General features: G+C 47.9%; 6 protein-coding genes; 2 read left to right on the top strand and 4 right to left on the bottom strand.

The window, feature by feature from the left end:
* The first annotated feature begins 2924 nt into the window (after positions 1-2924).
* Positions 2925-4530, top strand: GSTUM_00010133001 (uncharacterized protein). XM_002841084.2 has 3 exons: positions 2925-3039; positions 3104-4031; positions 4090-4530. The coding sequence occupies exons 2-3, from the start codon at positions 3129-3131 to the stop codon at positions 4306-4308; spliced, it is 1122 nt and encodes a 373-aa protein (XP_002841130.1). The 5' UTR covers positions 2925-3039; positions 3104-3128; the 3' UTR covers positions 4309-4530.
* Positions 4531-9921: 5391 nt separating this feature from the next.
* GSTUM_00010132001 (uncharacterized protein) lies at positions 9922-11012 on the bottom strand (the record flags this gene model as incomplete). The annotated part of the gene is made up of 4 exons (XM_002841083.1): positions 9922-10104; positions 10164-10623; positions 10752-10815; positions 10877-11012. The coding sequence occupies 4 exons, from the start codon at positions 11010-11012 to the stop codon at positions 9922-9924; spliced, it is 843 nt and encodes a 280-aa protein (XP_002841129.1).
* Positions 11013-11581: 569 nt separating this feature from the next.
* Positions 11582-13832, bottom strand: GSTUM_00010131001 (uncharacterized protein). XM_002841082.2 has 7 exons: positions 13629-13832; positions 13226-13546; positions 13075-13147; positions 12887-13011; positions 12154-12828; positions 11907-12104; positions 11582-11855 (listed from the first exon to the last, which is right to left on the bottom strand). The coding sequence occupies exons 2-7, from the start codon at positions 13442-13444 to the stop codon at positions 11658-11660; spliced, it is 1488 nt and encodes a 495-aa protein (XP_002841128.1). The 5' UTR covers positions 13445-13546; positions 13629-13832; the 3' UTR covers positions 11582-11657.
* Positions 13833-14249: 417 nt separating this feature from the next.
* On the top strand, positions 14250-14829 carry GSTUM_00010130001 (uncharacterized protein). XM_002841081.2 has 2 exons: positions 14250-14581; positions 14650-14829. The coding sequence occupies exons 1-2, from the start codon at positions 14270-14272 to the stop codon at positions 14731-14733; spliced, it is 396 nt and encodes a 131-aa protein (XP_002841127.1). The 5' UTR covers positions 14250-14269; the 3' UTR covers positions 14734-14829.
* A 2131-nt stretch (positions 14830-16960) lies between these two features.
* On the bottom strand, positions 16961-18283 carry GSTUM_00010129001 (uncharacterized protein). XM_002841080.2 has 4 exons: positions 18078-18283; positions 17967-17998; positions 17292-17808; positions 16961-17221 (listed from the first exon to the last, which is right to left on the bottom strand). Exons 1-4 carry the CDS (start codon positions 18177-18179, stop codon positions 17159-17161), a joined length of 714 nt encoding a protein of 237 aa, XP_002841126.1. The 5' UTR covers positions 18180-18283; the 3' UTR covers positions 16961-17158.
* Positions 18284-20203: 1920 nt separating this feature from the next.
* On the bottom strand, positions 20204-22938 carry GSTUM_00010128001 (uncharacterized protein; the record flags this gene model as incomplete). XM_002841079.2 has 3 exons in its annotated part: positions 20204-20902; positions 20959-22652; positions 22722-22938. 3 exons carry the CDS (start codon positions 22936-22938, stop codon positions 20846-20848), a joined length of 1968 nt encoding a protein of 655 aa, XP_002841125.1. The 3' UTR covers positions 20204-20845.
* Between the last annotated feature and the right edge of the window lie 711 nt (positions 22939-23649).

Here is a 23649-nt window from a genome sequence, read left to right as displayed (position 1 = left end):
TACTTCGGGGTTTAATACAAGAAGGAGCACCGTAGGCGGGGGGGGGGGCACATACCTTGACGACCTTGTTTGACATTCGCATCCACAAAGGCGCCATTGATTCGGCGATAGAACATCTTGAAATCTCACCAGTACTGGTTGACCGACTTTCTCTTCCCCTTCTTCCACTTCTTTGCCAGAAGGGTCTCGCAAAATCAGTGGAGGAACGACATCATCCTCCCATTGTTACAATTCTTCTCAAGGATGACTGTATGCCAATGCCCTAGACGATTAAGGTCACAGTATCTGCCTGTTATTAGCCCAACTTGGTTAAATCACCAAGATGTAGGTCACACGAGCATAGCTGGTGAGTTTCTGCCTGATATAGTAGACGTTGGCCTTTGTGTTATCCGAGTCCAGTGGCTGTAAAAACTACTTCTTATTCAGATCAACCTCCATGTGCTGATAGTATTTCCCGCTCAGCATCTCCTTCTCCTTCTCCTTTAATATCCTGTTGACATCCCTCCATTGTTCAAGAACATTCTCGATGGTTTTGAGAGTCTCCTCCGCTCGAATTGGGATCATGGGGGCCATGGTCTCGTCGGGAGTTTTGAGAGGGTGGGCAGAGGTGGAGGGTTATTTTCGAGGAGAATCAAATTCGAGAGGTATTAAGGATAGCGAGACGTCGACTTCGGGGGTGTTAGCCAGAGAGTAGGCAGTGAGGGGGGGGGGTGAGGGTACTGACAAATGAGTATTTAAGGATAGATATGATGTTGTGGGCCGTGGATGAGGCAGCGGAAAGCGAAGAGAGAGAGCGGGCTTCGAGAATCTTTTGCAGAGGAAGGGACTGTGGCCAAGGGAAGTGTCCAGAACGGCGAGGAGGACACCGGACCAGTTGAGAGCCCTCCCCTAAAATAAAAAAGTCAGGCAGAATGGAAAAGCACTGGAAAAAGATATCATACCAAAATAGAGGAAATAATTGTTACAACAAATAGTCACAATTTCTCCTTCACATAGCTTCATCAGAGCAAGAGGGTCTGCCAAAAAGCTCTAGCCTGATTTGCAGTCTTTAGGAAACGCAACCTGGATGTGCTGGCCTCTAGGGAAGAATAGCAACTTACCAGATAGGGGGTATAGCTGGAGGTAGTACAATACCAGCTACACACTGCCGGGAGTTCCAATTGCTTAAACGAGCGAGTATTGTATTGTTCGAACACTATTCCCAAACTGTAGCAGATACCCTTTGGCAGAGTGGCCGGGGGCTTAGGGGCACCTGGGTTGTGTTCTTTCTCCCTACACCACGAAAACTCAATAGGCTTCCAAGCGACTTCAAAAAATATAATTTGCAAAGCCTTCTATGGGTTTCTCCCATTTTTAATTCATGTTTGTCGTATTATCTCGAGCAAGCAAAGCCCTTTGCGACTTAACTTTCACATGCGGAAACCGTTGTCTGGGTAAGTTAGGTATCGTCTAATACCGGGGGGGTTTGGTAATAATACCTGCTACCTTGAACCAATGATAGAAGAGATCTCAGGGATTCTTATGATAATATTATGGATAATTAAATTTTTATAAGGCTCCTCTCCTCCTGATAGGGTTACCAGTCCTACGAGTGCGGGTGGCTACCACCTTTCCTTTCCTTACGAATCACCCATATTCTCATTTGCTGCAAGCACGACTTATTTCAGAATGTTGAGCACTTTTCTGCCCAACCAGGCTTAAGCACCCAGGTCTATACCATATATCCTCTTGGGCTCGGGAAACTAATCACACTAGGAGACATGGGTATCGCCACAGGGCCAGAGGTGGCAGAGGATAAGGAAACCACTGTATCATACTACGATAAGTCAATATTTGTCTTATATGTCGGGGGCACTGTATGGGAGCTTGTATAAACAGGTGTTTGTCTACAATTGATTGGACAAGCCATGAATCACAACAGGATTGAGATTTTTGGGCACTACTGACTCTCCACCGTATCACACTCAAATTAAAGGCGATAGAGAGGGTCTTGGTACTGTACATCGCCCAACACGTAGAAACTCAACTGGAGAAGAATCCCATTAATTCCACAGGGTGTCAATACGTAGCATCTCGGGAACTTTGAGGCATGAGATGTGCCAAGATAGTTCCGCATGGGAAACATCAATTGCGATTGACTCAGAGCTCATCTATCTTGGGAATTGACTTGTTTCGGATGGATGCGATGCACTAGTACAAATTTGACGGAATCCCATATTGTGCTTGGGTGTTACTGTAGCGGGTTGGTAAAATTCGGGTCCACTTCCGAAAGGAGAAGTGGCCATCACCCGGGCAACACTCTGGGCATGCAACCGGACCTGAAATGCTCTTACCCCAGTACGGTACCGTACCGTACTTGAGTTGGTACTCGTACTCGTACGCCTGAGTACTAGCCGTTTTCCAAAGTATCCGGACATCTTGGTGCCAAGACATATAGCAGGCGTGTCAAGATGTCCGAATACTTTTGAAAACGTCTAGTACCGTTCCGTGCTGTAGCAGATACTATACAAAACTCGGGTGACACAAAACAAACCCTTACCACAGCCCCCGCGCACTCCCCATACCACCCCTCCAATCAAGCACCCTCTTTCCACTTATGGTATCATATCATACAATGTCATGTAAATATGGGTATCATACTCGCAGTGGGCCTAAGCGCTTCTTACTCGAGTCAAAACAAAAACAACAAAGACTTACTATCAGAGCCCTCTCAAGCCCAGTACCGGTATGTGGTGGGCCGCTATGGAAAGGTCTCGAGCCAACTATTTCTCAATGCCCGAGGTATCTCGTGTGTTACCTTTCCAAGCCGTCCCCAATACTGGTAGACACGTTTCCCGCGTTGAGCCCTTCGATTACCCTGACGAGTGATTTATATGAACGCGCTCCTGCCCTTGTGAGTCAAGCTTTGTTTCAACCCCGTCTTGCTAGCGCCGAGCTCTTAATTTCCCTCTCCCATAAAAGGACAGCTTCAGTTCCCACGAAACCATCTCTTATTCGGGGTAGATACGGTTCTGGTTCTGTGCTTTAGTTGGTCAACTGGTATGATTCCGCCCGCTTTCCCTTTTAAGCTATCCGATGGCTAAACTTTCTTGACAACAAACAGACTGTCCCTATTGGACCTCTCGAACATGTCCAACACCTCGTCTCCTCATGGGACTTACATCCCCGTGCGACCGGTGGTAGACTTAACCTCCTTACACCGGTCGGACGCTTCTCGGAGAGCAAAACTCTCCACACCCTGGAACTTCTCCTGCCCCCCTGTTAACCCAAGAGAAGCTTGCATAATTCTCGCCGAAGCCGTCGACAACATAACACCCACCTGGAGCATGTCGGGCCAAAGCTACATCCCAAGCCGGTTAAACGACGAACTCGCTCAATACCGCGATATAGACTATGATTTCAGCCCAACCGATCCCCGAGTCGAGCGCATGCTAGAAGACTTCGAAATGTCCGAAACCGAGGACTGGAAGTTCCACACGATGCTGTTCAACGATCTGTGCGGGAATCAGTGTGAGGGGAATCCTCTTGACGAGATAGACCTGTACGAGGCTGGGTTACTGGATAGCGTAATGGTGTCTCTGCTAGAGGGAGAGTATCAAGGGAGGCTGTTAGACGAGGCGCTGTTGGAGGATCTAGAGAGGTATGAGGAGGAGGAGGAGGAGTTTTGGATGAAGAGAGGGGTCGCGCGGGCGTATGGAATGTGGGGTGGGGATGATTGCCAGGTGGGGTTGTGTGGCTCATGTCAGGAGAGCACATGCCACTTGGGGCATGAAGAGATAGAAGCGAACTCTACGTTTCAGGCGGAGCACTCGGGGGATGTCACTAAGAAGCCGGTTGAGGAGGAGCGGGCCACCAAACCCCAGATCTACGAGGTGCTCTGGTGGAAGCAAATGTGTAAGCACGGCGAGGATGGAGCACCTGGAGTAGTTTTCTGGCACGGGCCCCCCAGAGGCCCAAATCAGCCCACCGAACCCCGGAAACCCACCCATAAGGAGGTGAGCTCACCCATGTTCGAAGCCATGGAGTACTTGGTAAATCGCCCCAACCTTCACTTTACGCAATGTGCTGTGTTTCTCCTAACTGTGACAGGAACCCCATGATAACGACCTGACAAGTTCAGGTAGCGAGTGCGGCCAGAACAGCATCTACGAGGAACTGCCGGAGGAGGATCCTGATTGGATCAAACTGGATGAGAGGGAGCATATCACTCTACCGTCACCGCCAAGTCCCATAGTCGAGACTTACGTTATTGAAATACCCAAGATCCCTGAGCAAGATGAGGCTTGGACACTAATTGTACCTTCATAATAGAAATGGAGTTACCGAAGTTATAGGTTCCAGCGGGGGGCGATGATACATTCCGTATCTGGTCTTGACTATCTCAATGTTAATGTGTTTTTACCCCTGCTGAAATTTGAGAAGCGCGGGCTCTTTTTTCTTTTTTGCGGTCCTTTGCTTCATTGCTCCTACCAAGGACAGAAATTTGTTTAGACTATAGTGTCACGGGATAAATGTTACCAGCATTCCCTCAGGTCAACTTGGCGTGAAAATCGACCCTTTTTTCTCATTGGGAGATGGTATGCCGAATCGGTATCCACCACTTGGGTCGTCAGCTTATCACTCGGCATTTGTTAGCGTAATTGAGGTCTGGCGGAAAAGCTTTGCCTGACCGGGCTTGCTAAGTCGATGGAAGGCCTGGGAACCCATGTGTATCGGTAACCCTGCATACCCCGCCCCGTCAATCCCGCACGGCGTGCTGGGGGCACTCTCTCGTCGTATTGAATTTGTACTCTCATCACTCATGTTCGTTCCCCCGAAGTGTTTCTGTCCAGGAGAAATAAAATAAAAAGCATTGAGGTATGATACAATTCACCGACACCCTGACGGCATCTCCCTCGGGGCCGAATGCCAGTCCTGGGTTGCGTGTCTACCTGATTGCGCGTGGATAACTGCGCCCCCCCGATCCCCCTTCGCGACATCTATAAGCCGGGGTTAAGGACTGTAGCGACGGGCTGCAAGTTATAGCCCAAATTTCGGAACATTTCGAGGAGATACACATCTAGACCCCCAGTGGATTAACTTAGCCCACTCCTGGGCAAGGATTTATCATATTATACCTCGTAATAGGGATCCGCGTCTCACCGGATAGGATATTTTCTTATTTCCTCGAATACCGGTAGGCTGCTGTGAGCTTAGGGGGTGGTATTTTATTTTATTTTTACCCAACCAAGGCTTTTGAACCTCGAAAGTATCCGAGATGGTGTATCTCTGCCCTGTATCTAGCGTTAGCCCTAGGCCGGCTCACTTCACCGCATAGTCCCAAATAATCAGAGCTATGATATGATACATAATCTTAACGCACTCTTGCTCATTTACCACTCACTCGAAATAAATAGCGCACAACCGAAGCGAGCCTCAACCGTAGCTGATATTGTCATACCATATCACGCAAACACAAGTAACACCTCCTGGGACTGGCGCATGCTATCTATGGTAAACAAGTGGCGTTTCAAAATGTATTGCCTTATGGAATTTGAACGGAGGTTATTTTATCAGGAATCCTAACTATAGGCCGAAAGTTTAACTCTGAATGTGTGATATGATATGTGTGATAATATTATCATATTATGGGCCTGTGCCAATAGAAAACCCACTCTCAGACAACAACCACAATAAATTTATTTTTGCTTCACCACCTAGCTAGAGGTGTAGAGTATATATCTAGCAGCTTAGAAAATATTTTTGGAATTGTAATGACCTCTATAGCATCTGCTATATGCAAAAAAGGTAAAATTTCCGAAATCTACTTTTTAGTATGTAAAATAACCCCAGCTTCTCATACATAAGTACAACTAATAATAATTGCTGATTCTTAAGTATTTGTGGAGTTATTTGACACCAAAGTTGACTGATTTACTGATTTTTGCTGGTTGCATCAAGCTAAAAATGGTGATATCTCAAAACAGCTTTCTTATGTCTCTTTGGTTGCAACACATTTTTCTGCCCGTAAAAATGTCCAAGAGTTCGGGTTTTAATTGGCACAGGTTCATAATAATATTATTATGATAATATGATACCTTATTATTTTAATACCTTTTCGCTACTGGTATTTGAAAAAAAAAAAAAAAAAACCATGCGAAAAATGGGATTGAGGATAGGTGATGAGAGATAGAATATTGTTGTTGCTAATGTGCATTCATGGTGGATGGTACAAGTATGGAATTGGTAGAGTTATCATAGGAAAAAAAACAGAAAAAGAATCTCTCATAAAGTAACCCTGACCCAGCTTATGTGAGGCATTAAGTTTTGAACGCCACAGCATACCGTTCGCTATAATTTATCATACTCATGCCGTATTATACTTGATTCCTATCCTAATCTATACGGCTAGCTACTGGCGCAAACCAACCTAAAACCGACACCTCCACTCAAAAAGGAAACAGAATATATCCATTGTCCCTCCTAGCATTGACGCATTCAATATTAACCTCCAAACTCGCAGAATGCAATTTTGGACTCCAGATAACATATATTTAGGTCCCCCCCAAAAAAAAACCTTGGATGGGATTTGGGTGGGTCTAGGATGATGTTCGTTTCCCTTCGACCGACCAGCCAATACCATGGACCGTCCGTCAAAAGCGGTCGAGGATCCAGAGGTCGAAACCATGTTACATGCCATTTACAGTGAGAAAATGCATGAGCTATGATAACTAGATTTTGTCCGGGGTGTCAGTCCCACCCACACTGAAAAGGCTGGGTGGCTAGATGGGTTTGGATAGACGCAGAACCAGGCCCGGAACGAAAAGAGAACGAGAGGGTTACTATCTATATATTACACAGTATCCCCTTGGAGCTGCTAACCGGGCTTTCCGGTACTTTGAAGGGGCCGAGAGTTCCCCGGTAGTGGTAGAGCTAAGTGGAGCCTGAATAGTGCCCGCCCTTTGAAGGGTCGGTGGGTCGGTGACGAGGCGGACCCCAAAACTCAACCATACCACTGGGTTTATGATGCTGCAGTTGCAGTACTCATCCCCGGGTTTCGTTAAAACGTGCTGTTTAACATCTTTGAAGAAATGGGGTGGCATCGCTTCCCCAATCTCTATGCGTCTCATACATGGAGAGGGAGGTATTAACGTACAAAGATTGTTACCGTAATATGATGGGTACAGCAGCTTGGGCGGCCGGAGTGAGCATCCGGTGCTGTATTACCCAAAATCATCGGGACTGTTATCACGTTCTTGGGGGACTTGGGGCGAGATACCCTTCTGTCTTCCTTCGACAGACTCTTCATTAAGGCCTGTTGAACGCCGCTTGCTCGAAGGACCCATTTCTGTCTGAATTGTTTCCCCCCCATCATCCAGTGAACTGCACTCGTACCCCCTCTAGCCTAGGATGGCATCGAATAGGGACAGCAAGTAAACCACCAAGCACTGTGTCCAGCACAACCCGGTTCGTTTGATTATCAAAGGGGGTATCATACCGTGTAAAACCCCCGCTTGGCTGGCTGGCCGGTAGCACTGCGGGATACATACGGATGGCTACTAGTTTCAAGAACCGCACACCGAACAATCGTTTTTATCACACCTCATTACCGCTACTCTCTGGTATTCACTTTTATCCCCAATTCGCCGTGTTAGACAGCCTGCGGGACTCCAACATTCAATTCTTCAACAAAAAAATAGAGAAAAGAAAAAAACGGACTAGGCGAAGCCCACGGTGGCGTTCTCTATTGGTGTGCAGGTTAACGAGAATCCCCGTATGCCTCCTCTTCCTGACTTGGAACTATGCGCTTTGTGGGATGGGACGGTTGGTTGGAGCTTGGCGGGGTAGGCTAGGTATGGTATATGTGGGTTGTTTGTTCATTGTGGTTCAAGTTGGGTTATTTGAGGCTGGAGGATGTATGAGTGGAGGGGGGCGGGAAGAGTGAGTGAGACTTTAGGGTAGGTGGACAAAGATAGGACGGGAACAAGGAGCAACAAACAGGCGGATTATCTCTCGGACCAGCGAGGCATTGGAAATTTCATGCCACCCCTGGCAGTTCCCGTGACTTAGATAACTAAGAAGTTTAACTCTCCACTTTAGTATCCCTCAATGTTCAGCAGCGCAAGTTCTTGGTTTGATCACATATCCAAGAACATGGTCCAAAGTCCCACACATCCGAAAAAATCTTGGCTCGTTGGAAAAAAGCCTCAAGATACTAACAGGGGCGACACTAGATCCCAAATATCTTGCTGATATCGTGAGGATATCTCTCACCAAGGAATGGGCAAGCCATAACATCGCCAGCATGTGTTTAATAAAATCTATAACAATAATAGAGACAGACTCTGACACAAAAAAAAAAGTATATCAAACCTCCTCCAAGTCAGCCGACATCCCCCTTATCAGGCACTCCCATCCGTCCCTCCCCCAAAGCCAGATCGAGATCACAACCTCTCACTCACGCTGGCTGATAAGTGCTGCCCTTGTTTTTTATCTTTTTGTTTTTCCCCTTGACTTCATTCGTTTTTTACACACGAGTATAGTACACGAATAAAGCTGCAGTCAACTTCCTGCAATCTCCCAGAAAGACGGAAATTTTCACGTGAGGAGCCCTCCGCCCCCCCCCAACAATGCAAGCAGACCTTAACAGAGCGACGACTTGTGGCTGGGAGAGGTTTCCATCGTCCGTCCTAGAACTACCCAAGACATAGCTCGCGAGCTGAGCAGAGCACTGGAGAAGCACAGCGCCAAAGTAGCTCTATCAATAGGCCAATGGCAGCGAACGCGGGTATCACAGAAAGGGAGAGAGGAATCACGGCACGCCTTGCACACGACAGATAACCAAACCCGCTCCCGGCAGGAACGAAAAAGCCGTGACTTCCAAACCAATCGCTCAACCGATCTCGTGTGAACACGCACTTCAACGGTCCCCCCGAACACCCCAAGCGAGAGGTCAATCTATTCCCGAAATACGAAAAAAATCCTCACCAGCTTTCTCGCAGTTCAAACACTCATGATACCTCCTTTCACACGACGGGAGCTTCCAACCTCACCATCTCAAATACACCTTAGCCTTACCCGACGCATCGCTGGACCATAAGTTACTGCCCTTACCACTCAGCACAAACAACCAATTGACCCCATTAGGCTCCTCCGCATGCACGTTTCTACGATACCAACATCAACAGCGCCTGGCCTTAATGGCACAGTGCCTATCGACCCCACCACAACCAAGCAATCGCTCTGAAGGGCTAGACCCGTGGAGGAAACTTTGGCTCAATACAGAATGCTAGAGTATTCCTCGAATGGCAGCGGCCGAGGTTACTCCATTTTCAACAATATTAAGAGTGTGTGCGGGTGGCCAACAGATGGGGGGATTGTATTCGATAGGAGTGGTAGGGGTTTTATATAAGGTATGGGTGGAAATGATGTGATGGAGATGTGGGTAATCCTCAGTGTTACTTTTTTGATGGATGGACTTTTGATTGTGAAAACGTAGCTGTATAGTCTATTATTTGTGAGAGAGTTATTGTGAATCACTCATGCCGCACTCTTAGACCTAGACTACTACGATAGGTAGATGAACGCACTCTGCCAGACTCCAGCTAGGTAATCACGATATCTCACTCGATCGGCGCGGTCATTAGTACTAAAAGAGCCAGTGCATCCTGGAATATGAAGATGTGAGAGCCAAGGATCTACGGCGCAAACGCATAAATGCCAAAGGTGAACCGGGCCGATTTCCGGGGCACAGGCGTAATTCTTACCCCCTCTCTAGCGACCACTCGGAGAAGGAACGTCGTGATATTTTCAATTTCGTCGCCACAACCAACTGAGTGATTGACTAACACACACGATTGATCAAGAGTGCTCCGCACCTCAACTTACCAAACCGCTCTGGCTTTGATGCCCTCATTTTGGATGACTCTATGTGCTGGTTAGTTAAACTGGAGGTAGGGGAAAGGTAGAGAAGAGGAGGATTAACTCAATCCAATAATTATCTGGATCCAGGATAAATGCCACATTCTTCATCCTACCGTCCGTAAGTCTCTTCTTCCAATTAGTCTTCAAGTCCTCGAATCTAGCGCAGGCGGCGTCGAGGTCGTCCACAGAGATGCAAAGATGCTGCCTCCCATTTTAGCCCTCATCCTTTGCCTTCCCGACAAACTGCAAAAGGAACAAACCCCAAACCCCTGCGGCTCCTCATTCCCATTATGATACTTGAACCCCTCATCCTTCTCGGTGCCATAATTCCACATAAGTTCCACAAGCCCCTCCCTATCTACCAGCGAATCCTCCTCCTCTCCTCCTCGCCTATAGCCCAAAATGTAAAGATTAAATCCAGCCTCGGGCTGCTCTATTGTTCTGAGGAGACTCATTCCCAGCACAGAGCGGTAGAATTGCAAGGACTTTTCCGCGTCCTTAACGCGGAGCGCCGTGCGGTTGAAGCGGTAGACGTCCAAATTGGTGGAAGTAGATGCAGGGTCGGACCGCTTTTGGCCAATGATCCCGACCCAGTAACCGTCTGGGTCTAGCGCGAAGGCTATGTTTTCCATGCGCCCCTCCTGGAGGCGCTTTTGGAAGGGGACATTATTAGATTCGAGCCTTCCGCAAGCCCTTTCAAGGTGGTCGGCGGTGATGGAGCTGTTCGTTGAGTTAGTTCAACCAAATATTGAGACTCGCTCGCGATGCGCGAAACCTACATATGTCGGAACCTTATACCAAAATACTAGTCAGCCAGCATCCGAAATGCAACCGGGAAGGAGAGAAACATATCTCTATGCGGCTCCACATTCCCATTATTAACCCTGTAATTGTCGTCATCCTCCGTCCCATCTATTCCACCGTCAGCCAACACCCCAACCACAGCTAAACAAATCCCAGAAAAGGACATTACAATTATGTGTAAGCTCCAAGATCCCCTCCCGATCCGTCCACTGCCTGCCAGCGCTCTCGGCCCCTGGGTTATCGAAGGCGAGGAAGTAGAGGGAAAACTTGGCCTCTTCAAAGTCGAGCTTGCGGATGAGCTTCATGCCAAAGTTGTTTTGGTAGTATTCAACTAGTTGGCTGCTTTGTCAGTGCCTGCATTTTTTTTTTATTACGGGGAGGAGTTCAATACAGACCGCTCCTCTTGGGATCCTTCACCCGAAGCCTAGCAAGTCCCCACTATCAGTAGCCGCAGTACACAGGGGAAGAGAGAAGAAAAATAGTACATGGTATGGTTCATCTTGTACAAAGATGTATTTGTGGCCATGGTGATTGTCCGATACTGGTACCTGATCAGAGGCTTTAGCGAATTGAATGCACTCCTGAACATAGTGAGCGCACTTTTTATGAGAAGTCTGTTTTTTTGTGTTGAAAATGCGGTGCGGGGTTGGGGGGGTGATAAATCCTATTCCTTACAACAAACTCCATTCTAAGCAGGTTCCATGATAACTATGTACCGGTGACGCCATTACTAACCCCAAAACTTAGCCCATGCCTAATTCATATCACACGGTAGTGGGTTGACTAGGGAGTTTCTTATCCCCAAAATACAGCACAATACGACAGGGTATCGACGAACAGCACAAGTATTTTTCAAGCAATCCTAACCAACAGAAGCGCTATCCGATCCAGTCTTATAAATACGCTTCACTTAAAGAATCTGTATACGGATCAACAATAAAAAAAAGTGATTACAGCATAACAACACCAACACCGCTACCGTTTTCATCATCGACATTCTTCTTATCATCAATTCCCCCATTGATGAATGAGGTTCTCCAGTTGAAGAGATAATAATGCAATGATCCATCGCCAGCTCCAAACTTTTGCTCCCGAAGGAAGAGGGTATTATCGAGCAGGGTGAGAGCATTGAAGACATCAAAATTAAACTATCCACATATTAGCAGAATCCATATTTAACAAAAGAAAAAATGGCGTACTTTCTTAGCCAGGATAAGAGCATCGTGTATCAGTGCATTCAAGCGAACTTTAAGCTCCTTCTTAGCATCCGGAGACTTGCTGAAAGCAGTCTCAGAGGCATAATAAAAGAGGTACGCAGCACGAATAGTCTCCTTTTTCCCAAGGACGGAGGACTCGAGAGAGTAAAAGGAGAAGAAATCGGTGATTTTCCCTTCCTCCTACATGCAAGTCAGCCCCGTCACTATCAAAAGCAGCGGAAAGCCCAACCTCAACGACGTAGGCCCAAACAATCCTTTCGTCATACTTTGATCCTCCGTTCAATAGCCAGTGCCCAATCTCCTCAACTGTGAATTTTGGCACTAGGTCAAACCTCTCCATATACCTCGTGAACAAATCGTGCACAGCATCCAAATCCTTCACCTCCATCTCTCTCAAACCCTTAGTTGATGGATTCGCAGATAAGGCATACTTAGTAACCTGCTTAGCCTTCGTACTAGTGGTTGGTAGAGGCGAAAACCCAGTCTCGTACAACTTGAGCCAATCCAAACTACGATGGAAATATCTGCAAGTACTAATCGGCTTCGGCAACACAACACCGACAGTGTAGATAGCATTCCATACACTCTCAAGATTGCACCTTCGGGTGACCTCCTTGATCAACACAGGTGCAAGTCGCTTACCCCTGAGCTTCTTGTGAATGCATAAGAAGTTGATTTCCGAGCACTGGAGGGTGTTCTCCCGAACTCTCAGAGTGACAGGGATACCGGATATGAAGGCTACGAGCTTCTTTGTACTCGTTACACGCACGCCGACATGCCAGTTCTTGATCCAACCCGGAGCCTTCAGTGCCCAATGCAGGAACGACGCAGAGTAGTTGAACCGGAACATGGCCTCGCTATCCTCAACGTAGTGATGGGTGAGTAACTCGTAGACCTCCCGTACCTATTTCCCAATAAGAACGAGTCTACCAAACAAGCCTTAAGAGAAAAAGGAAAAAAACCTGTTGGTCATCCGTAAGATCGACAGTATCCCACTCGAACCCTTCAATCAATTCAGCACCCACAGTCTTGACCCTCGCGAGATCATTCTCCCTTAGCGGTCCATCCGGCAACGGCTCGTCCTCACCTACACACCCAATCAGAATCTCCAATTCCAACCATCATTGCGGAGAACTGTAGAAAAACAAACCAAACTTCGGAACCGGCTGCGTATTCCAAAACTTGTAAGAAGCCATATCCTTCTGATTCTTCCCGCCGGTAGCCTACGCATCCCACCCACAAGTTTCAATCAGCAATAACCCTCCTCATCATCAAAGCCATTGCGAAAGCAGCAAACATACCATCCCAGTAGAAATATCCTGCAAGCTCATCCCTCTCATCACCTCCTCGATCTTCTTCGAGTCCATGCCCTGCATCTCCCCGGCAAGACTTGGATTCGCCCTGAGCAGCTGCTCGACCAACTCTCTAGAAATATTAGAAATATTGCTCATTTCTCCCTCTCCGCTCCTAGCCTTTCCCTTTCCCTTCTTTGAAGCTTCAGGTTTGGATTCCTCGGACATTTTGGTGTTTGTCGGGTCGTTTGTTCAACTTATCTACCGGAAGAGAAGCAAGCAAACGGATTCGAAGAATTTTGATTGGCGGTGGGGGTTTTTTTTTTTCCCCTAGAAGGAGACCCGGTTACTAGTATGAGAACAAAGTTCAGTGCAGTTGGGCCTCAGTGGAGAAAGAAAGAAGGGGGATTACCGGAGGTATGATAATAGTAAAGGGTGGGAGGTGGAGAGTATTGAGGGGGGAATGGGGTTTTGAGTCTCAACGCTATCGAATCATATAACCTCCTGATAGCTCCCCCCTCATTTTTTCTTTCCCCCCTTCCTCCCCGACCTCATGTCAAAGCCTTGTTTCGGAGCACAAACCCGTAGAGCTGTTTCCTCGCGCGGCAGCCTAAGGTGGTTTACAAGTGCTTTTACATGCACAATACGAACTTGTATGGCACCCGAGCAATTGAACCCCGCAATTCAGTTGACACGGCAGAAATTTTATTGCTTCCCGTATGTTAAGGAAGGCTTGCTCTATGCTCTTGCTGCCGCCTCCATTGGCACGATGGCTGAATACCCACTTGCGAGTACCACATCGAGATGCCCTCTTCCGGATGCCTTGATGACCAGGACGAGCGAAGCTCCTATAGCAAGACAGAGCCCCACTCTGTATCGTACTTAAATCTACGAGTGTGGTAAATCAGACCGCAGCATCATAGCACCGCGCACCCCCTCCCCCGCAAAGTTACCCTACCTTCTCCCCACCACCACCGCCAAAACTTTTTCTTCATACCACCACCCCACCAGCAACTTTTCCCTCCCACGACCAACCAATCCACCAACCACAGGATGGCCAAAACTCCCAAACCAAAGCCCCGTCCAGCACCCCGCTCCCGTGCCGCAAAGCGCGCCCCGTCGCCCACAATTACAATTCCGCTCCCGCGCCCCGAGGAAAAACCCACCAGCGAAAAACTAGCCGCACTATCCGCCCGCACAGCGGATAGCGGCAGAGTGCAGAAACGCAAGGGGGGGAAGACGCTTTCCAGGCAGAAGCGCAGGAGGAAGGAGGCCGCGATGGATAAGGCTGGCGCAGTACTAGAGAAGTTGGAGAGGAAGAGGGAGGCCAGTGCCCGGAAGGGGGGGGTTGTTAAGGGGAGGAATGTAAGTTTTTTTTCTTTCCCCTCTCTCCTAATGGGGTGGCAGGTGGGAGGCTAATGATGGGGGAATAGACGGATTGGGATAATTTGAATGATATGATTGAAGAAGAGGTTGAGAAGGCGGTTGAAGGGGGGGAGGAGATTTTGGTGAAATAGGGGTGTAATATGTGGGCGTTCTCGGGCGTTCGGCGGTATAGATGACTGTAATATATTTCGTTCAACAAAAATTTTGAGTTTATATGGCACTAAATTTTATTCATGACTCTGGAAGATAGACACATATCATGCCCAGAAAAAACCGCCAAAACTATCTCATCCGGTAAGCCAAATCTCATGTGATGATATCAAAAAAAAAAAAAAAAAAACAGAGGGGGAGTTTTGATACTCCCTGTGATAAGGCTTTTCCTTTCACAATTCCTTAATCAACTCCTCAGTGGTATGATATCATCACAGCGACCACAACACCACCATACTATCACTCGTTTCGCCAAACCCCACTCCAAAGCTATTAACCTCTCTACACTTCCCACCCAAGAGAAAGGAAGGAAGAAAGGAAGAAAGAAACACCTATGACAGTATTACCAAAACCACAAACCCACTCAACCCCCACTCCCAATCCCCAAGCAATACCAGATAAGTTACAACAGATATAAAGAAAGGCAAACCAACAAGCCATCGGAGGAATTTCACACCCCAAGATTCTTCCCAAGCGTCGGTTCCCAGAGAAGTTCATCATACGTCCGCCAATTCACATATACGATGCTACAGCGCACTGAGGCGGTGGGGCTCGTATATAAGAGTTTCCGGCAATTAGGTATCACACCGTAAAGGAATTAGGAAATCTAAGCCAGCTCATAACCTCTAGATCCGGAGAAAAAATCTCCCGGGAGGGGGGGGGGGCAGCATTTCCCCAACGCTATTCGCAACTCCCCTAACCCCGTTCAAATCACACCCACCGCGGCCGAGTCTGATATAATAATGCGCCTCGAAGAGAGTTTCCAGGCACTGAAAGATATCCAAACTTCAACAGCGCCCCTCGTGTTCATCCTGGGTTCCAACCAGTCGAGACGGGAAAACGTGAGAAGAGGAAAAGAAAAGAAATATCATAAGTGGTGAGCGCACGGTATTATACTCCAAAGAGGATCCACCCACGGAAAGGTTCACCCTTCACGCAAAAGCCGAACCCGCAACCCCCAGCACTCGACACCGCGACACCGTTCGTGACCAGTGCGGTGCCGGAGGATCGAATAATCCCCCCAGCGAGAACTAAACGGGGTGGTGGGTGGGGGGGACAAAAAGCTCCAATCACAAAAACGCACTCGCACCTGCGGCCTGCGACCTGCCTCTGTTGGGAATTTCCCTTTTATCATATTATGAAGGTGGATTTCAGGAAGGAACTTAACCCTACTTGTGTCCAGCGCAGTGCTTTACATTCCCAAAGCATGGGGAATAGTCCCGTTTATGCTTGAAGACCTGTATGATAAATAAATCCGGTATCATATTACAGCACCGAGAAATGGGAAAGGTGCGCCTGCTAAATCAAACGCCGCAGACGATCTTTGAACGCCTCCGGCGAGTTTTCAGACATGATGCACAATGCAAATGCCATGGAACAGAAAAAATCAATCTGTGAGTATGAGATGAGTTCTACTAAAGGTATGGTACCGATGGAAGCACAAAACAACAGCCAGCCGCAATTGCCTCCAATTTCCCCTTCCACGATGGTACCACACCCATAGCATCACACCGTCCTAGGACGATAGATTTAATTCAAGTCCCAGGCACGAAACCAGCCAGGTGCGATGTTGTCAGCATCAGCATCCCAACAATCTCGGAATAAACCGGACGAGCTACTTTTCCAAAAAAAAAAAAAAAACCCCCATCAGGGTACTGTATCGTATCGGCGGCAAGCTACACCCATACGCCATCACTCACGGAGAGAAGACAAAAGGTATATAATATGATATATATAAAAGATCCATCAATACAAAGTCATCACGATACCGCTCGTCAATCACTCCGTTTCCACTACCCACTCCAAAGGGAACAAGCCGAAGACAAGAAGCAAAAAGGGAGGATAATCACACAACCCCCGTAAACGCACGTAGTCATTTAGATACTAATGGATGGGTATATTGAATGAATACTTGCTGCCCTTTCTTTTTGCCTACTCCTCCTCACCCCATCCCCCATCCAACCGCCACCCCCCCCAGTGAAGCCCCAAATTGACTGAAACTCAGAAGACCCTTTGACGGATAAGTGAAGTAATAGGACATGAAATACAATATTTCTCACATCGTGGAAAAAACAGCGATTCCCAGATAGAGTCGAGAGCGAGCAAGCCGTCTGTTGTGTCAATTGGTTGATGATGTGAGAAGCGAAATAGAGATTAATGTAAGTCTTAGAGTGGTATTTTTTTCTTCTTTCCTTTCATAAGAAATTTTCTACTCTGCGCACTCCCATTTTCCAACAAACCGAGGCTGAAAAGATGAAAGAAGGAAAAGGAAAAGAAAAGAAGGAAATCCCTTTCATTAAAAAAAAAAAAAAAGATTCCCCTTTTCATCGTTATTTCTCCCCCTCCCTAGTCTCTCTCTCGTCGCACGTAGTACTCCTTCGTTTCGACAACGTCCTTCCTATCGTGCAACTGTCCATATCATAAGTTCAAAGGGTCCAAAGGAGAATTCGGTCGGACTAAGATGGTCTCTTTTACGAACCTTCTTCCTCTTAAGCGCAGCAAGTCTCTTCTTCTTGGTCATGGCATTGATATAAGTCCCGATGACGAAGGCGACAAGGTTAAAGAACGGCACCCATGCATGGGGAGGCAGGAACTTTTGCGCGAACAGTAACGCCAAGGGGCTCGTGCACCAAGACACCTTCATAATCGGCATGAAGCCGGCCTTGACCGTAGCGCGGATCTGGTGCGGTGTGCGAGCGCCGGCAATGACGGCCATGCAGGCGAGATAGACCGAGTTCTGGACGGGGGACACGACAAAGTTGCTGACCAGTATTTGCGCCAACTTGCTCTTGCCCGAGGTGCGACCGGCGAACGCCTTCTGGAGCAAGGTCACGAGAATGTGACCGAGCGGAGCGGAAATCAGAGCACCATAGATGGCCATCTTCGGCACGCGAGGGGTGAGATAGGATCCCTTCTTGTCGCGATCACCGGCGTAAACAGACGCGAGGATTTCCTGGAGGGCGGAAAGGGTACCCGAGGTGAGCATCTTGGTCCGCCTGCGCACGAAGAAAAATAACTGCTATCAGTACATCATACATTCCCAGGAACACATCGCATAGCGAGTGATGGAATAGCGGGGGGGAATAAAAGAGTAAAGGAAAAAGAAAAGAAAAAAAAACACGTCAAAGAGTAATGGGGGAGAAGGGAGCTTTACAGAGGATTATGTTGAAGCTGGGAGAGGTAAAGCTAAAATAGTTGAAATTCCACATTAGCACTCCAAAGCATTATCTCTCTCTCCTGCTCCGCCCAGGAAACAATGAGTTACCTGCAAGTAGCCATCACCCCTCATGAACCCGCTGCGACCATGAGAAGAGGACGAGGTGATCGTCTTGACCTCCTTTCGGATCAATTCTTTCGTGTCAACCATTGTTTATCAAGCTGTCTACCGTGGAACGCTGTTAGCGATGAGCACAAGTAAGTGAGTGGATGGACAGATGATGGGGGGTTGTTTGGTTGTCAGGAGAAGGTCGCGTTGTTGTTGGGGGGCTGGCGCTCGATTAACAGTTGAAGAGACAAACCTTGACCACAACAAGATTGCACTAAAGCGGAAAGAGCAAAGGTAATTGGGGTTTCGCGACGTGATACTCGAGTATACGCAGTCGGGCGGCAACACGACCTGCAGTCAAGGGTGGGGGGATATAGCGAGTGAGGAGGAAGAGGACGGCAATGAGGGAGGGAGGGAGCAATAGGGTAAAAGAAGGGAGAGTGTGGGGTAGAAGAAAGGAAGGGGGGGATCAAAGTGTTTAATGAGTTAAATTATCTCTTTCCCTCTCTCCCTGCCCGATTCTGTCTGTGATACGATGAGCAGATGAAGGGGGGGGGGGGTTGGAGACTGTATGTAGCAGAGTGCTAAGATACTGACTGATGTTTTAAACGTTTGTAGACGAAAGAGCAGTGGTTGGAGGAAAGAGGGAGGAAGGGGGTTTCCCTCCTTCCTTACCCTTCGGTTGTAGGTCGGGGAATTGTGAGCTGGCAGAAGGACCGAGGCAGGAGAAGAAAAAACAATATCATACCATCCCTCCCCAATGGAGGAGACCTTGAAGGGGGAGAGAGCTGAAAGTCGTTGGGCGCGACCATCTGTTTACTTTTACCGGTATCATACTGGACCCGCCCGCTGTAGACAGAATAGAGAAGGACAAAGGTAGCCACACCCCCTTCCAGGATAGGTTGATCCCTGCACAATACTCGAGTACTGTAATTCCCCCAGAACCGCCAGGCCAAATGCTGTTTGGGGAAGAAGGAAAATGTTAAAAAAGGCACAGCGAACGAATAAAATTAGTGATTCAAACCACCCGCACCGCGCGTACCGCAAAAAACCATCTACCTCCCGGTAACTTACTCGTACTCGGTACACTGTACTGCACGTATCAGAAAGCCAGAGTCGAACCAGCTGCCGGTACCGAATTTCAGCCCTTTTCGATCTACTGTCGTCATTTTAGCTGGACGGACGAATGCTCTCCTTTTCGTCTGGTCCGTGTTTCTCGCTTTTGGCGAGTCTTTCTAATCACATCCGCCCCCCCCCAAGCAGCAACTGATAGTAAACCATCTTATCAGATTCGATCACCAATCAAAAGAAAGTCACATGTCTTGGCAAAAGCACCCGAGTGAGAACCATGACGGACCCTCTGCCTTACCTGTCCTCTATCACCCAATCCTCTCAACATGCCAAAAACAACCAACCTAAATGCCCCATAACACGGTGTCATACCATCCAACGCTTCTCCATCCTCTCCCTCTTTTCCCTCACCTCTTCCACCCCCTCTCCCAAATCCGCAAAAATGTCATTGACAAAACCACCCCCTACCCCCACCGCTAACACCCTCGCTCCCGAAAAAACCGCCCCGGCGGCCCCCCAAATCGTCGTTGTCTTTACCAGCGGACCTTGCACCCACGAAAGATTAATCCGTGAGCCCAACAGAATCTGCAACATCTGCCACAGGCGGCACTTCTTCAATTGGGCGTACTACTGCGAGGCCTGCCAAGTCAGTGCCTGCCACAGTTGCCGTCCCGGGTGGGCGGAGCGTGCGTGGGTGACTTTTGCTACGGTGTTGGACGAGTGGAAGGGGAGGAGGAAGTGAGAGGTTTGTTTGTTGTCCCTTTTTTTTCTTCTTTTCTTCTATGGATTGGTGTGGATTGGTGTGGAGTGGTGATGGAGTGGTGTTCCAAGGTGATTCCAGTCTAGTAGGGGAGTAGCGTGGTCGGGGGGTGATAATAGCAATGTTCAATGCTTCTTTATAACCGAGTGATATTTCATGACAAAAACACATGCTTTCTTTCCCACTTATGCTCGAGTATATACCAAGATCAAGTCCAAAATCCAATACTCAATAGCCCTGATAACAAGTTACTCGTGAGCGGGGGGAGGAACGAGACAGGTGGATTCTTCAATCATTCCAGACAGATTCATAAGCTTCCTTCCTTCTCCCAGCACGTCTCTCTAGAGCTCTAACGTCCCATAAAGCTAGCTACGACTATTCGATCCACGATGTATAATTAATGGAAGAGAAAAAAGAAAAAGGAAAAAGAAAAAAGGAAAAAGAAAAAAGGAAAAAGGAGAGAAAAGAAAGGAAGGAGAAAGAAAAAAAAAAAGAGAGAACAAAACACCGGGACAGAGGAACAGGGGAAGGAAAATATAAATAGCCAGCCCAGCGCTGCCGGTAAATAAAAGAGGGAAAAAAAAAAGAAAGAACCTGCTAACGCAACTTGCGGGTATCTTGCGTTGCGCAAAACCCCGTCCGATACCAATGGAAATAAGATAGATAATAGGATAAAGAAACTAGGAAACTTGTGATTTTCGACCAACACCCCTGCCAAACCTTCCCTCTAGTGCTCGCTTATAAAAGTAAGTTAAAGCCCCCGCATTTGACATCCTCCTCTGAGGTAAAATAACCAGAAATAAAGGTAAAGCATAACTCCAACGAAAATAAAATAAAATAGTTAAGACCCGAAAGGAAGGATGTGGGGGAATAGTAGTTGCTATTGAGGGGGGAAGAAAAAAGTCACAGAGAAACCTGAAGATAAAAAACCACAGAACTAAGGCCTGGTCCGGCCCTTACGCTGCAGCCAGTCACCAAGCATTCCGTCAAGACGCTTTTCAAATGGTTAGTCAGACACCGAGCAATCTGGGAAACCTAGCGAGTTCTCACCTTTGTGATGTCTGCGAGCTTGGTGCTGGCGTCTTCAAACAGCGGTCCAATGTCCGGATGCTCCGTCTTAGCCGTAGAGCTATTGCTTTTGTCCTGTTGAACTACAATCAACATGTCCCTAACATCATTATCATCCTCAAAGTATGTCCTTAGACTCCAATCTGACCAAGTGCGAGTCATAGCATGAGATTCGGGTGAAGATGACTCCAATGTATTTGCACGATCAATTATTTCTGGTGATGAGTGTATCGGGGACGTATTCTCTGAACTGCTGGAAAGATCGAGGATATCAGGTCGGTCGGAAATAGCATCATGGTATGAAATATGCTCGGGCGATTCAGAAAGGCGTTCCTGGAACTGGTGAGCATTGTTACTATTACTAACTCCGGATCCATTCCCACTGCTGCCGGAATCACTGGGTTGTGGAGCAGGTTGGTAAGTGTTTGGAACATATGCTGGTTTGATGTTGTCCTCCGAAGGTTTCCGAACCGCTTCATTGTTTGCGGCGGTTTCTAAGGCCTTTGGTTCGGCAAAAGAATATAAAGTAACAGGTTTCTCCTCAGCTGGGGGACCTCTATCTGTTTCCCCGCTTCGACGTTCAGATGATGTAGACCTCTTTCGACCGGAAGGAGCATATACAGCAACTGGCTTGGAGGCGGAATCATTACGGTAAAGCTCAATGGATTGTTTTTGCTGAGCTGTCGGGCCATGAACCACATCGCCCTTATTCTCCCTATCGGCACTATTTGGCGAACCACCAGACTCAACCCTGCGTATTGTCGAAGGTGCTCCGGTGTTGACGGTCGGTTTTTGGGGGCCTTCCCGTTGCTGTTGTTGCTTCCGCAGGGTTTGCTGAGCTTGCTGTCTTCGTTGTTCCTCACGCCGGTGAAATTCCTCCTTATCCTTCTTCACACTCTCCATTTGGCTATCCTCAGACTCTCTTGAACTGATGCTGGCGTTCTGCTTATCAGCCCTATCACCGCTGTGGAGCCACTCCTCCAGATCGTCTTCCTCGTCTTTTCTCCCTTTCTTGTTCCTCTTCTTGAACAAGTTACCAAGCACACTTCCACCCTTCTTCGCCTTCCTGGAATCCTTGCTACCAGGTTGAGGCGAGGTAATACCATCGTCCCGCTTCGACGACTTTTCTATTGAAGTTCGACCTCGAACGTGATCAACTGAGGTAGTGGCATCGTCGCGCAGAAGATTTGGGGTCAGAGTAAGCTTCTTGGTTTCGGTTTTGTCGTCACTAAATACAGCCGAGTCGGGATGTCTCAAAGAAGCAGGAGCGGGGTTCTTTCGGACTTTTACATCCCCATCATCCCGAGAAATGTCACTACTATTCTTTGAATCTGACCCCGATCTAGATCGCTCATCGCTAGACTTTCCACCGGAATCTACACGCTCAATATCATTAGAGCCCCTCTCCTGATCTTGCCCCTCATCTTCAGCATAATAGTCGCGCTCCCCTTCCTCTTCGTCGGTGGAGTATTCATATTCCGATGCTTCGACATATGTCGGAGGGCTGAAGGTGACAGTTTTTGCATTACGACGGCGCATAGCCTTCCGAAGAGGGTTCTTTGATTTCTCGTGAGCATTATCGCTAAGCATGTTTGATGCCAGATCTATATTGCGATGCTTGTTAAGGCGTGCCAATCGCTCCGTAGGTGTCTCAATATGCTCTGCTGGAAGGTATCCTAGGCAAGCAAGCGAATGTCCCACGTCAGCAGGAATTGCGATAGCAGGGGATTCTGTAGGCGTTTTACCTATTGAAGCGTCCCGAACAATTCTGACCAACCACCAGTAGGAATTACTATCATCTAGAAGTACCATGTGCTCCCCCTTAGTGGCATTCGCTTGACCTTTGACTGTAGCAGTGAATGTATGCAAAGCATAAACCATCTCAAAGTCAATATCCTCTATCATCGACAAAGACACATCCATTAGCCCATCCCTTGGTAGTAGCCGGAAATTACGCAACATTACACACCGTCAGCGATGCTGGGACTGCTCGACATCCTATCGCCCATATCATCATCGTCGAAGCTTCCATCATCTCCGGCCATCTCTTCGGACCCAGCCAAATCCCGCTCAACCTCATCTACATCGGAATCCTGCAGGAGATCACCCGACTTTTCCGGGTCTTGTTTCGTTTGAGCCTGCTCTGTTGAAACGTTGAAAATAGCCTGTGATTGAGAAGGGGCAAGACCAGCAGTGTTTCTCGGACCGCTAGGGGCGTTCGAATGATCCTGCGCAGGGGCCCGATCGCGTGACTGTAGATCAAGCGTGTCTGAACCACCAAATATTTTTTTAGTAAATAAAAGCATTATTAATAAGGTGGGTGGGGCGGGGTTATTTTTCGGGATTGACGGCAATGAAAGAATGGGGAGGGAAAGATAATGATGGGAGAGCCCAGCTCTTCTCTGCACCGTGAAGAATAGGGTTGGCGAGGGAGGGAGGGCTCGGGAGGGTGGGTTGGAAAAGGCGACAAGTATCTCTAAAGCTCCATCAACAAGAGTAGGCGAACTTACCGGCCCTTACGATTTGCGGGCGAGTCATGCTTTTTTTCTTTCCTTTTTTTCCCTTTCTTCTTTTTCGCCTACAGCTAGCAAGCACGGCTGTATAGTGTATAGTGTATAGTGTATAGTACTTACTTACGTGGGTAACTGTACCCCAGAAGGCTAACAATTAGGG

Source organism: Tuber melanosporum (genome assembly GCF_000151645.1).
Source record: "Tuber melanosporum whole genome shotgun sequence assembly, scaffold_67, strain Mel28".
Lineage (NCBI taxonomy): Eukaryota > Fungi > Ascomycota > Pezizomycetes > Pezizales > Tuberaceae > Tuber > Tuber melanosporum.
Note: the sequence above shows the minus strand (reverse complement) of the source record. Positions and strands in the feature narration are given on the sequence as shown.

Coding starts and splice junctions, on each gene's coding strand:
- GSTUM_00010133001 (XM_002841084.2), top strand. CDS start 3,129: ATGTCCAACACCTCGTCTCCTCATGGGACTTACATCCCCGTGCGACCG. Junction 4,032..4,089: donor TCGAAGCCATGGAGTACTTG/GTAAATCGCCCC, acceptor TAACTGTGACAG/GAACCCCATGATAACGACCT.
- GSTUM_00010131001 (XM_002841082.2), bottom strand. CDS start 13,444: ATGTCCGAGGAATCCAAACCTGAAGCTTCAAAGAAGGGAAAGGGAAAG. Junction 13,012..13,074: donor GCAGCCGGTTCCGAAGTTTG/GTTTGTTTTTCT, acceptor TTGGGTGTGTAG/GTGAGGACGAGCCGTTGCCG. Junction 12,105..12,153: donor TTTGGGCCTACGTCGTTGAG/GTTGGGCTTTCC, acceptor ACTTGCATGTAG/GAGGAAGGGAAAATCACCGA.
- GSTUM_00010130001 (XM_002841081.2), top strand. CDS start 14,270: ATGGCCAAAACTCCCAAACCAAAGCCCCGTCCAGCACCCCGCTCCCGT. Junction 14,582..14,649: donor GGGTTGTTAAGGGGAGGAAT/GTAAGTTTTTTT, acceptor ATGGGGGAATAG/ACGGATTGGGATAATTTGAA.
- GSTUM_00010129001 (XM_002841080.2), bottom strand. CDS start 18,179: ATGGTTGACACGAAAGAATTGATCCGAAAGGAGGTCAAGACGATCACC. Junction 17,999..18,077: donor GGGGTGATGGCTACTTGCAG/GTAACTCATTGT, acceptor CAACTATTTTAG/CTTTACCTCTCCCAGCTTCA. Junction 17,222..17,291: donor CTGCGCTTAAGAGGAAGAAG/GTTCGTAAAAGA, acceptor TGATATGGACAG/TTGCACGATAGGAAGGACGT.